The 14683-nt window shown below is 38.1% G+C and overlaps 1 protein-coding gene across 1 annotated transcript in view; it reads right to left on the reverse strand.

Moving 5' to 3' along the window:
• AGMO (alkylglycerol monooxygenase) overlaps positions 1-14683 on the reverse strand; it is a 191145-nt gene that overhangs the window by 162242 nt on the left and 14220 nt on the right. The window contains exon 3 of the mRNA XM_027877902.1: positions 9481-9632. Within this exon, the coding sequence (XP_027733703.1) occupies positions 9481-9632 (152 nt within the window). The remainder of the gene's footprint in view (positions 1-9480; positions 9633-14683) is intronic.

Genomic DNA, 14683 nt, shown 5'->3' on the forward strand with positions numbered 1-14683 from the left:
CTATTAATTTATATCTTCCACCAGCATGCTATCGATTTAGACTGAATGCAGTGTGGAAAAGATTGCCCTTCTTACACTTAGAAAAATAATTTTGGCAGTTTAAATACTTTAATTAAGACAATAAAGATGCACCAAAGGAAACTCACATGCAAAAAACATTGTCCAGATAGAATAATGATTTGTCTGCTAAAAACACACTTTAAATGTTAATTACCCATCTTGAAATGTAAAATGAAGTATTTTAAATGGTAATGGCCTCACTAGATTTTAGCAAGCAAACTATTACAGACATCCAGCTTCTGAAAATCTGAGTAATGTCCTGAAAGAAACAGCTTGCTATTTGGGGGTTGTAGTGGAATGAACTTTTATTCTGCATTAAATTTCTCATTCTTAGCAAAACAAAACAAAAAAAACCAAACAAACACAACAAAAAACAAACAAACAAAAACCAAAAAACCCCCCACCTTTTCAAATTTGAAAATAATCATGCAATATTCATTGCAAGAAGATGTGCACATCAGTCAGTAAAACCGAGGGTGTAGTTAGAAATGGACGAGTCTTTTTTTGATTTTAGCTAGTTCTGAATATTTCAGTCAGTCACATAACTTAATAACAAATATAATTAAAAAACTTCTACATATGCATGCATAAAATACACATATTCATGGATACACACTGGAAAACTCCATTTAAATTACAGAAAAAATTGCATAAAGAGTATGGAAGAAATTAAAACAGCCATGATAGGGCCTATAGTGATAGGACAAGAGGGAATTATTTTAAACTGAAATAGGGTCAATTTAAATATAAGAAAGAGGTGGGTTTTAGTAAGGTTGGTAAAAACAATGGTTGCCTAGAGAGGTGGTGGATGCCCCATCCCTGGAAACATTCAAGGCTGGATGAGGCTCTAAACAACCTGATATAGGCTGAAGATGTTCCTGCTTGTAGGGGGGTTGGATTAGATGACCTTTAAAAGTCCTTTCTAAGCCAAACTACTCTGTGATATTTCTGATATGTCCTTGGTCCCAATACTGCAGAAATGGTATATTTTAGCAATGTCCTGCTGAGGAAGAGAAGTGTGACTCCGAGCCTTTCAGAGTAGCTTATGTCCCCAGGAGGAGAGCTGTGCCCTCACTCCGCATCTCCCAGCCACACAACCATGTACATGCCACAGCAACCCCCTTACCTTTCCCTGCAGGTAGACTGTCAAGGGGCTCCAAAGCTAAATTCTGCACAGAAAAAAATTTCAAAAGAGCTATTTGAAATGGCAAGGTACCATAGGTCTTCACAGTGTGTGTCAGCTAAAGAGCTGCTTTGGAGTAGAGTGCACAGCAATAGCATTCTGTTAATTTTTCTCTCCATGCTAGAATTATATAGTCTGACAAACAGAGCAGTAATGACCAGGAAATTTTTACTAGCTCAGGAGGAGAAAAACAACTTCTTTTTGTAACAGAGAAAGCACAAGGATCTCAATGGACCATCTGTTTCAACAATGCCTTTTATTTCTCTAGGCCTCTGCTTCTACTTTAAAACTTAGTGACAAAAAATAGTTACCACTGCTGCTGTCTGATGAATTATATGGTGTGTGCTTTTGCTCTAAATCTAGTTCCTTCAATTACAGTTTCATATCGTGGATTAAAACCAGTTGTTGCATTTGGTACCTTTTATTGCTGATCTGCTGATTTCAATAGATTGGTAAAAGATGGAAGTGACATAAAAATGAACCTTGCCCCTCTTCAAACATCCTGCCAGTCCAGACAAAGCCCTCCAGCAAGACAGTGTGCAAAGCTGCTGTATCACAAAGTGAGGCAGCATCTCCAAAGTCACTGCAGTTGTTTTTGGAAAAACGTGTTAAAAATTAGCCTAGATAAAGCGATTTTTTGTGCAACTTCTGCAGGAAACAGATACTAGTGAGCATTTTTAAGTTTCTCTCTAATTAAGCAAGAAGCATTCTCAGGTGGGTTTTTCCCTTACTCAAAATACAAGTTTCTAGCATAATATACATATTCAAGAGCTCGGAAAAAAAACTAAAGGGAAGATAAGACAGACATAGCTGGACTGCTTTCCTTGAGTAGCTGAACTTGCAAACATACAGTCCCTTCTCTTCAATGTATTAAATCACCTGATTGAAGGTGGTTCTATAACATTAAGAGGACAAATGTTGTAAACCAGAACTATTTCAAAGAATTTATTTCAGGTAAAACTCCATAAAAATAAAATCTTCAAATTACTGCAAAAGAATTATTTTCTCCTCTTCCACACTCACTACCTTAGATAATTCACATTTTACTTTATGTTCTATAAATATGGAACATATTTAAAAATAATATATTATTTAATAATATATTATTTATATATAATTATTATAATATAATAATATATTATTTTTATATATATACAAAATCTTTAAAAATACAAGTGTTATGAATCCTTTCAATGGTTTTCAGCAGCACACTTGGAAGAGTATGTCAAATGAACTGTTTCTCTGCACAGTGAGTTGGATGCTTTCATACTCCTGTCTCCACTCAGACTAGAAAGGGGTTATTTTTTTCCCTGTTTAAAACGCAGGTGCAGACTAGAGGGCAGCACTAGCCAAGGATACAGATGTGTGAAGACAGCTGACTTTTTGAATGGTCAAACCATACTAGTTTATAACAAACTTTCTTCTTCCACTTCAACATATTTTCTAATGTTTTACTAAATAAGCAGATTGCAAGCTTGTTTTTGTGCAAGCTTTTTCCCTAATCTGTGTACTCAGGAAAAATCCAAGCACTGCAGGTAGGAAAAAGATGAAATTCCACCTCCAGACACCCATATGCACTTCCAGCTAACACATGTCTATGTAGAGAGCCTCAAGAATGGCAATGTAATATGTAAATCCTTAAAGCAGGATAATAAGTGATATTTAAAAGGAGTATTAACCTTGTGCTGCCATTTTCCCAACCATAAGATGACAAACAAGGAAAAGGGAGGAATAGTTTCTTTTTCATTTTGTACTGGGAAGTTTGCCAGATCGGTTCATGGTGGAAACTTGAGAAAAGATAAACAGTGCAGAAAAGAGATGAAATTACCACCTGAATTTTGGCATAAAAGTTGTCAGCTCACGCTTTCATCAATACATATTTCATGATATTTAAAAGATACATTGTCTTTGGCATCATAAAAATAAAAAATAAAAAATATTGCTTTTATGCTTGTATCAAGGCCTAATTCGTAACAGTCAGAGATCTGTCTCTCCCAGAACCCTGGGGAAAGAAAAGCAATTACCAAATATTTACAGAAAGCCTACAAGAGTCACGCAAGCACATAGCATTGAACCTGGACCATGCAGTTTAGTTCCTCACCTATAGCAACGAGTCATGTCCTACCCTCCCCTACATTGTATTCCCACTCAGGAGCTCATCCTATAGCACACCTAAAGAGCCAAAAATCCATGGCCAATCACTGTCTGACCTCCAACCTGTTGGCAGATTTGTTATTACCATCATTCTTAATTACCTCTGACATTTCACATATTTAGCAAATCCATTCACCCAGAAACATCTTTTGGATAGTCAGAAATTAAGTAAAAACTCTCAAGGGGATTCCCTCTTATTTCCATCTTCTGAGCTTTTCAGGTTATAAATAGTTTTCAGAAAGTCAATTATTATCTCACCCCATCTAAAGTAAAACAGGAAGGGGCTTGTGCTATCTGCATGTGCCACAATAAAATTAACAGACTAAATGAGTCAACCTCACCTCATATCAGGACATTATTCTTGCCAGTATACAAGAAATCAGTCTTTCAAACAACAGGAACTTATTATGAACAATAACAAACTGAAAACAATACAAGCAGGCTCCTATAATTTTATGGGACCCTAGACATTCCATATCAGGAAGCCTCATTACAGCTGAGGTGTTTTCAGGTGAACTTTCTCAACAAAATATACATTTAAATATGAGAAGGAATAGCAACATCTTGGTTTGCTAAGATTGACTCTGGTCTTCTACAAATTCAGTGTCCACTTAAAAAATGAAAACACACATAGTAAAGGAGCACCTCTTACTGCTAAAAAGGGGAAAGTAAAAGACACAGTTATAAAAACAAGCACATCAAAATAACAAATCATCTAGCTTATTTACAGACAACTTAGAAAGCAAGGAATGAGTCATAATCACATGAACTATCTATTTATTTTTAATTCATGTTATGTTGTCTGCAGGTTTTAGACTAGAATCAATCAGAAGATGGAACAGAAAATACGACAACCAGCTATTGCTTTTGCTATTTTTGTAAGGTAAGTAAAGGCAGCATTTTAATATTCTGCTCTCCCAACTCTGTTTTAAAAATAAGAAAAAAACCTGCCAGAATAGCAAAAAATGTTTTCTGTAAAATTCACAAGAAGAGAATATTTTTCTATTAATCATTGGGTATCAATTCCCCTTGCAATCAACACAAGCTGTGACAAGAAAAAGAGCAGAGCCTCATCTAGTCACTTGACAGTTCCCAACATTTTCTATCTTTCACTAGGGTGAAATTAAGTTTATTTCATGCTGGATAATCAATATGGTACTGGATTTCTAGTCAGGTAAACAATGACACTTTCCCACAATCAAGAACAAGCCTAAAAAGACCCACCACCATCCACAACTCTCCCCCGACCCCTTCGGCATGTAAAAGAACATTGCAATTTACTGTATTGGTAGGGGAATACAGATTTTCCTGAAAAAAATAAAAAAGGCATATCTCTGACCATGTTCCAAATAAAAATGTCAGACATCATCCTATTATAATGAATTTCCCACAAATCTGAAACACTTTAAACCCGAAATTATTTCCATATACTATCAATTGTGAATATAAAATCTACTTAACAAGTCCATTCTAATATACCAAGTTCAGACAAGTACATTATAAAATGCAGATTAAAAGAGTACTTCAAAGGCAGGAATGGGTCAGATAAATAAAGATAGTACAATCATATGATTTCAATATACCCTCCAAAAATGATCAGCAAATGTAGATGGTGAAGAGACTCTGAGCCCTGCTGTCTTTTCCTCTGACAAGTTTAAACTCATCTCCTCATGCAACAGTAAACACAGTGTTGCATTGCTGTCCAAAGTGATAACACATTAGGATTATTATTACACAATACATATATCATTATCAGAAAGAATAGGACTGGGTTTTACTGTTGCACATTCCAGTCATTTTAATGGCATGAATCTTGAGACACCCATTTCAGTTTCTCCACTCTGGTTCCTCACAAAGTAATGAGTTACCTATCTGTGTATTCCTGACTCAGAAAATTCTGTCTGCTCTAAGTCTGGCTTATGTCCTGCTCCATGGCTAAGTTGACCCCTATGACTACCATACTGAGTTGAATTGTTAAGAAAGAAATGCAATTCAACCTTGTTTTTTTTTAACATGGACTATTTCAGTGATCTTATGCACAGAGTCTTCATGCACGATATTTTTTTCAGGATTGAGTGGGCTGCAAAGTGTAGCATGGTGTAGGAAAGAGCAGCTAGAAACTTGTGAAGTCAGCTCTGCTGCTGAAGAAACTGTAACAAAAACTGCTCGCTGGGAGAAGAGGCAGAAGCAACGTAAGTCATAGCTAAGAGTAACACCCTTTTAAAAAAAAATGTATAAAACAGGACATGAAAGTTCATATAATTTCCAATTATTGGAAATCTTAGAAAGAAAAATCCCCAATATCCTCAGTTGAGACTTTTTGCCATGGTCTGAGGCATGGTCTTTTCAAGGACAATGGCTGAAGTGAGTTTTCATGATTTCTTTGTCCTCTGCCCCTTCAGAAGTTGGCCTTGGCCAAAAGGTCACTCCTGTGGGATGGAAGCATCTGAGAAGCTTGGACTCTATTGCTCTAGAATACACCTGGTGCAGAAGGCTTATTTCTCATCCACCATAAATAAACTCAGAATTACAGAGAGACACACCATTAACTCAAAATTTTATGTAGCAGCTGGGGAATCTGCCGAGAATATACTCATCAGCTGAGGTCTATTTTATGACCTCTGAAGTAAGTCAAGCCATCAGTTCATATTGGCTCGGCCTGTTGCTGACAGGGACCATGTCACGTATCCCGCAGAGCGGCTGGAAGCCACCAGCGGACAATGGGGTGAGCGGCTGACACCGGCCACCGGGGCCCAGGCAGAACAATGCAGCTGCTGCGGAGGTTGGCCCTGCTGAAGGAAACTCACTTCTCCCAGGTTGTCTAAGGGGAGGGACGCTGAAGCAATGGAAATTCCCCAGCAGTAAAGGAGAACAAAAGAAGAAGAGGTGTTGGAAGCTGCTGTTAAAAAGAGACAGGCTCTCTCTCTAAACCCGCTGGCTGCCAGACTTGGACAGCTTCTTCCAGGGCCTGAAAGAGGAGAGGAGGGTCCCCTGGCTGATACAAACCCACTCTGTGCTTCAGGACACAATCCCTTAGGAAGCACAGATTAAAAACTACTCCCCTTAAGAGGACCAGAGTTTACAGCTCCTCTCTATTCCCCTTAGGAGCACAGGGTTGAGTGTACTGCCCTGCTAAGGGACCTGCTCTGGCCAGCACTATAATCCACTACCAGATACCCCACTGTCCCGCAGCCGGGACCTGGACTCCACACCAGCGCTGTCTCCCTTGTTTTTGCATGGATCTGGAATTCTCTAGATTTCCTTCCCTGATTAAAAGGTGTGGCTGCTGAACAAATTAGTTTACAAAGCCTCCAAATTCCTTACTGCCGTTGTCATTTGTCTGCAACAGGAGTATCTTTGAGGCCAGGGCGTGGGGAAGAGTGTGCTGTGCCACGGCTGGGGCTCGGCACTGCTCTGGGACCACCGAATCCCCCTTACTAACAGGAATAACTCTGCAAGGACTCTGCACCTGGAGATGAAATTTGAGGAGTAATGCATATATGCTAGATTAAAATATCTGGTAAAAATCCTTCAAACCCACACATATCCTTCCCTAAAAAGAAAAAAACCCAACAACAACAACAAAAAAAACCCTGTTAAAATAAACCCAGTGATTTTACAGCTTACTTTTTTTAGTAGTACAGCCTAAAAATGGGTGTTTTTACAAAAAAAAGGGAAAAGTTACATTGATTTATAAATTCATTTAAGCACCACAAAAAAAGAGCAGTGGCTAAGTAGCCCGTTGACTGCCATGGCTTTTGGATCAGACCCAGAAGAATGCTGGAATAAGTGCTGAAACATTTTATTTTCTAACCTTTTAGTGGCTACTGCAAACAATAGAAAATACAAGCACATACTTAGAATAACTCTATCCTTTGCAAAATGAGATCACACCTAAAAATACTTCCTTTTGTTGCTGTAGAACTTCAGTTTATGATAATAACTATTACATGCATATAGTGAAGAGGAAAAAATATCTCCCCCAATCCTGGGTAAAAATTTGATATTGCATAGCAGAGTTTCTTCTACAGAAGAAACTTTAAAATCCATAATGATTCAGACTACTTGTGAAATAGTAGAATGAAAAATCCAGTTATTGCATGGACAACATGAAATAAGGTAGTAAAAAAGGTCAGGGGGCTGAGTTACCAAATTATTTCTTGGACCTAGGAAAAGCTACATGATGATGATAATTCCTTGTATCAAAACTACATCAAGTACAAAGAAACAACCAAAAAATGTATCTGCATTTTAGGTTTTCAGTTTGAAACAATTAGTGCTGTTATTTACATCCCCACACACAAACCCACACAGCTTGAATTTCCTGGGATATACATGTGCTATTAATTTTTAACTTTGCTCTAGGATCCAAGCCTGAATCAGCAGGCCCCGTCACTTTCTAGTGCAAGGGTGTGTTTTGTCTGCTTGTACCAGAGGCTTTTCCAGTATCCTTCTCAACATGCCAAGGTATTTTTCAGGAGTTTTTAAAACCATCTCCTACACTTAAATTTCCTCAGCAACTTCCAATGCAGCTGACTTTCACAGCTGTGTTGCTCTGCTACAAATTTCATCATTGTTTGACCAGAGAAAAGAGTGTTGGTTAAATTAAAATCTCCATTTAGAGTGATTTTCTACAGTGTTGTATCAGTTCCCTGCTGAGTAGCAGAGAGCTAACAGTGAGCAATATTTCTGTAACCCAAACAAGAGTTAAATTTTTATAGAACAGCTCAGCACTGACTTTCTTAAGAGAAGAACAGCATTTTCTTACAGTTTCCTCTACTCCATGACATATAGAATTGGTTTGTATTTTAATTCTAAAACCCATTAAGATTCATTTCAAAGTGTGCAATTCCCTCAAAAGATAGAAAAACAGAAGAGTAAGCATAAAGTTGCTGCAGGAACAGAAATGCGCCCAATTGCTTTAGGGAGCCCAGAGATGACCCTGTTCCCTTCTCTGCCAGTGGGAATTTTACCACTGATTCCAGTGAAGCCACAGCCAAGCTAGTGAATTTTCTAACACTCGAAGACAATTATTTTTATTTTAAAATTCAGGAATAGCCTCTTGCTCTGGTCCAGTTCTCAGCCTGAGGCTGTAGCCCTGCCAGCACTGTTAATGTCATTGTTTGTCAAGCATATTCCCAGTCTTGCATACACCCACGCGGGGCTCCCAGCTCCTGGCCGTGATGTCCCCCCCAGTGCATTGTTCCAGCTCCCCCTGCTTCCTCGCCTCCCACCTCGTCCCCCCACCATTGTTGTCCCTCTACACCCACCCTGCATTGTTCTCACGCTTGCCTGCCATCTCCACCTGGGAGGGACCCTTCCTCCCTCCCACTCCTTGCAGCAGCAGCTCAGGCTCCTTTCTTACCTACTTCCATATATTCCGCTGACCTATCGGCATCAAAGCATTTTCCCTTTCTGAAAGGACATTACATAAAGTACCATAACCAGATCTCAAAGTTTTTGCGAGCAGTGGACGCTCTGCTTTGAGAATCCCAGTCCAGAGTCTTTTAAAGAAGAAGATTCTTATTTCATTGCTACGGACTTTCGGTCAGGCCCACAATAAGGAATGATAGAAAGTGTTATTGCATTTTCAGATAGGGTATAAAAGGCTAGAGCAAAAATATGTTGTGACTAGAGAACAAAAATATTTAACAAGACAGACACAAAGGGATCAGTACTATTACATCTTCACCATATATATGTACAGAAACAACTGGCATGATTTACACGGGCTCCATTATTTTCGCCACTTTGCTTTTTATTGCTCTCTATTATAATTTTTATGTACTTACTATTTTTTTTAATGTTACTTCACTTTCTGTGAAGTGGTGCTTTCTGAAGTGCTGTGGTACTTTCAATATGATACTCCTTCCTTTCACAAAATCATGTTTAGTCTATTGAGTATAATGCGTAAACTGTTCTCCTTGCTTAAAGTAAAAGTGTGTCATTGCTAACCTTTGAGAAGAGCAGCTATAAACGCTTAGAGTAGAATATGTATAGAAACAAAACCAAATACCTAATTTCATTAATAGACAATTAGTATATTTTGTATTTAAAAACATGAAAAACTTGTGCAATCTTACCATGGCTTATGCGATGAAAGCAGTAGTATGCAAAGTCCACTCCCAGAAGTGTCAAATACCACGTCCATGGTGAGTCCCAGGGCAGCTCAAAGAGTCTGTAGTTATTCCATACATAGATGTAACTTATTAGGTCAACACTTCTGAATAAAACACTGAAATAGAGATCCAAAATGTTTTATCAATAATTTTGTCAATTTAAATTTCAGAATCTTTTTACCATATATTGACTATTTTTCAGCTGGGAGTCTTTTTGTAACAGAAAACCAGTGTCCCAGTTCTGCAACCTTGTCAACTAATACTACTATTGACTTCAGTGGAGCCTTTCCTTAACACCTACAAGGTTTCTAAATCCAACTTTCACCCACTCACCACCCATTAGGCATGCTCAAGGGCTGAAGCACTCCTGTGCTCTGCAGGTGCTATGGTATTCCTGGTTTCCCAAATCTGAAAGAAACCCATCCTTGCTAGCTCACAAGTCAGAAGTGACTAAAGTGTAGCACCAATTATGCATAAACACTAATGTAAGACATTAAAATACTTTGACTGTTTCCATTATGAGGAAGGACAGGTGAGAGGACAGCACTTTTGGGAGCAATGAAATATTCAATCTGCTCAGAATATCACTTCACTTTAAAAGAGGATAAATGCAGCGGGAGGAGCCAAAGCCCAGTACCTTTGAAAAGAGAGAAATGGCAGGGTTGCCAGAAAGAGACAGAAGAAATCATGAATTTGCAAACACAGGAAAGCCCACAGACAGCAGCTTTTGTCCTGCTGAGCTCCTGGACTGCAGTGACTGAGTAGCTATCCCTGACCTAACACAGGGCAGAGCTGAGACCAGAAGGAGAAAGAAAGTAGCTCTGGGATGGTCAGGCCAAATCCAGTGGCAACTCTCCACAGCTGCTCAGGTTAATGCAAATTTGGGTTACCAAGGTACCCCACCACCTCATTTCATTAACGGCCTGAGCCACCTCCAAGAGATTGCCTTGATTTTGCTGCGTGAGCTTTTGGAAGGATCAAGAAGCAATAAACACAGCAAATGAGAGCTGAGAGGCTGTAGCACTGGGGTAGCCCAGGTGACAAGTGGCTTAGGTAGCTGCAAAATGGTGCCTCAGCTGCAGATTGATAAGTATTTAAACTGGCATTTTCCTAGAAGAAACTAGGCTGTAGCAGGATTTGCAGCAGCTTCTTCACACCTCCTTCTGCTACTCTCCTTCGTGGTGTTGCTGAAAATGTAGTGAAACAGTGGTGAACTGAACTGCATCATTGTCTGAAAAGCAGTAAGCAGAAAGAAAAAGTAGGGAAAAGATACTAATTGTAGGAAAATCACACATATCCTTTTCTATATATCAATGAATTAAATGAACCTGAGTTTAGGGCCTAAGAGTCAGAAATAAGATAATCATTAGCACCATCCTCTACACACAAAAAAAATATTTATTTCTCAGTTGTTGTGCTGCTGGTATTTTTTAGGGGGGAAGTGGAAGAATTATCAGCAACACCTTTGTACAAAGTTGTGCAAGACTTTAAAAATCTATAAAATATATTCATGGTTGAAGGAAAACTATGGGATTCAAACTCAGGGAGCTTCCAAAGGACATTGCAGACGGCATAGCTGCAAAACAGTACTTGAATAGAGGTGGTAACAAATTGCATGTAGGTGTCACAGCCTTGCAAAATCTCAGCTGAAAGACAGAGCAACATCTCTCTTTCCCTTTAGTCTCATCTGGAAATTCAAATTACATTGAAATCAGCTAAAAGATTATCCATGTATCTCTGTCCATGTGTGCACATTCTTGTCTCAGTACCACTTCTCTCCATGGTATTTCTTCCAAAACCCCACCTTTTTTTTTTTTTTTTTTTTGCTAGAGAGCTAATATCTTCTCCACAGCCAGATGCACCTCTTACCTACAACTCATTCTTACGTTTACTATAATCATACCAGTTTTTCTCTTGGATAAATACAACAAAATACAGTGGAATTTCATTTCAGCAGCTCTCACCCATGAAGAACATCTCTTGACTAGCAAGGACAGGTGTATCTGCAACTTCAAAAACAAATTGACTATGCCCAGAAAGTGGACCATACACACCTGGAACATGTTTAATTTTCATAAGAGCTGTGTTCTATAAATATTTTTAAAGAAGATTATATGTGTCCAACCAGATTTTTACAATTCGCCTCATGAGGAATGTGTAAAGTTCAGTATAAATTCTCAATCCATTTCACAACAGGTCAGAAGGGAGCTGATATTATTCAAACACAAAGAAGCGGGCATTTTTTAACATATTTTCAATGACCAGGAAATTTAAAACACCTCTTGCAACATAGAGTATCAATTATTACTAGGTACTGTTTTCTTACTTTATTCTTTTGCTTTTATTAACACATAATGCTTTTGCAGTACATCCAAAGATATGTGAACTGGAACATTTCCTCCGTTTTTTGATCAGCTTTCAGTATTTCACCCTCAAGTCCTTTTCTTTTTTTTTCCACAGGCTGAGGCCAAGGTGTAACATGTGAGCTAACCCTGCAACACATTTTTTATATATATAATTTGCTGCACATTCTATCCTTCATGCTTGAATCACAACTCTACAGCACATTACGTTAGCTGATTACCATAATTAATTTAGAGTAGTTCATCCTATTACTATGCAATGCTGGAGAAAGAAGACTTGCTTAGCTAAGTATTTTTAAAAAATTTACAGTGTGATAGATAGGGAAGGCCAGAGATTGCATTCAATTACAATTCTGGAAGTTCACTTGGAGTTTTAAAGGTTTATATTCCCCTTTTTTTCTCCCTCAAGTTCTTTTTTCACTTCTTGAAAATACTAAAAGAACTGAGGAAATTTTTTTCCTCATTTAAATGTTATAACCATAAATAAGACAGAAGTGGATAAGTAAGACTTTTTTCATCTAGTCCAATCCTCTGCATAAGGAGTAATAAATCCTAAAAAAGACTGTATATAAAACCTTATTATATACATTCCATAGATTTAATTTTTTGGATTTCGAACATTGCTGCTGAAAATTTTCTTATTACATGCAAAGTGCACTTAGGCAACTGTTTTGACTTTGAGAGACAGTTCTCATCTCCTTGTTTCCAAAGTTCATACATACTTTACTCAACAGTGATAATAATTGTTTTTCATAAATCATTTCCCCCTTCACCTTCCACTGGGTCAGATTATCACTTCCTCTAATTAAAAAAGTCCAAGAAGGAAATTCTGAGAGATGAACTCTCCATGTGGAAATAAAGATCTACTTCTGGTAGATCCCTATGGGATAATGAAGGAGGGAAAAGGTAGAGGAAATTCAGTTGGAAAAAAACAAAAGACAGCTGCCCATTTCAAAGAATGCAATGTCCCATTTTGCTTCCTCCAACTCACAGATCAATCAAAGAGCCTGAAACCACAGCTTTAGAAAACTTCTTCCATGGTGCCCAGCACAGTCACCAAAAAGGAAAAGGGTCAGATACAGGAGCTGTTGTCTCTCTTCCAAGAATGGAGGAAGATCAGTGTACCAAAAGTGAATACCCCAAGGAAACTGCCTCAGCTTTTACCACTATTGCAGTCACCACCTCACGTCACACTGGGAACTGACCTGGTGCCCCTGAGCTAAAAACACAACCCTACAGCTGGACTTACAAAAGCTCTGCTCTCAGGGGCTGTAACAGACTTGCATCCTTGGAGGTCAGACACAGAGGGAAACATGTTAAGACACCCTGGTCACAAGGTTATATTATCATGAAAAATAGTGAGAGATTACTAATACAGTTTCCCTGGGTTAAATAAATTCTGTTTTCCTAGCCTGATTTGAACTATATGAATGTAAAGTTTCAAAATGTTGAACAAAGGCAGTTTCTCAATAATTTGAAATTATTCAGACCATTTATGTAACAGCAGGATACACGAATAATTACATGCTCTGTAAGTCTTTGTTTCTGAGTGGAAAGCATAAGGATTTCCACTTCCAAGGATACTCATAGAGCTTTCTTTTCCAGATGAGAAACCAGCTCCAGTCACAATTGAAATAAACATTTTGATAACATGATTTCAGTGAAGAGAAGAAGGGGAAAAGAGGTGGAGGAGCCTTGAGAAAAGGTCCATTTGCAAAACAAAGCAAATCTCCTGCAACTGAAATCCCCTTTTATTTCCTGTACAGGTGCCAGGTCTTGAACAGACACCCAATTTATTACTTTGTCAGCTGACTTATTAGGGTTGACACAAATCGAGCTGAAATACGCCTGACACACTGCAGTTAAGGCTTTTTTCACGCTTTAGCACAAAGCCAAACTTTCCACAAGGTGGAGGGAAAGGAGAGGGAGCTGTGGGAGTTCTATTCCCTGTTTTCTATCATCAAGATGAATATGATCTCTTCTCCCATTCTGAATATGCAAAACCAGTCATGAAATAACCCAAGGCTAAAAAATAATTCACCAAAATGATACAGCTGGGAAATTATTATCAGGCTCTGGAAAGCCCTTGATTACAGGAAATAGCACCTACATTTTGAGAAAATGTTCCCACCAGACACAAAAGCTGAATCAAAGCCTCTCCTCTTCCTTAGTATGGCTTTCTTCTCTAGCATTTTAGCCTAAACAATACAAACCTCCAGTTTTCCTCAAGTAAAAAAAGAAAATATCAAATGCAAAATGAAGTCAAATGCAGGTGACTCAGGTACCCCTACTAGTTGTAATATACACAGTATTACATAATATTCTGCTTGACTAAGATGACCTTTCATTCACCAAAATTATTCCTGTTGCACTTGACTTTTTATCCCTTAATTTATGATACCAATATTAATTTAAAGTAGTTGATGGCATAAAATATGAAATTACAGGTTTTGGAAGAAAATACACAAAAGTCAGTGAATTTAATTCATACATAAACAAGCAATCAATTAAAAATACAGCACAACTTGGGTATTTTCACTAGAAGTTCCACTGCGTTTAGTGACACAATCCACAGTTACACATTATGCCCTAAGTTTATGCAAGCTCTTCAAGTACTTCTAATTACATTTTATCTTCACAAGATTAAAAATCCTAGTTTAAATCCTTCAGTACATTGCAGCTTCCTCCTCCTCTTTTATGAGAATGGAAGTTATATTTCTTTATACTAAAACACTGGGCAAGTCTGTTCCAGTAACTTCAGGATACACAATACTTGAAGATCCTACAATGTCTTCTCCCGAAAG

The sequence above is a fragment of the Empidonax traillii genome, unplaced genomic scaffold (assembly GCF_003031625.1).
Source record: "Empidonax traillii isolate 1590-97213 ecotype Southwest subspecies unplaced genomic scaffold, ASM303162v1 scaffold35:size4298261, whole genome shotgun sequence".
NCBI lineage: Eukaryota > Metazoa > Chordata > Aves > Passeriformes > Tyrannidae > Empidonax > Empidonax traillii.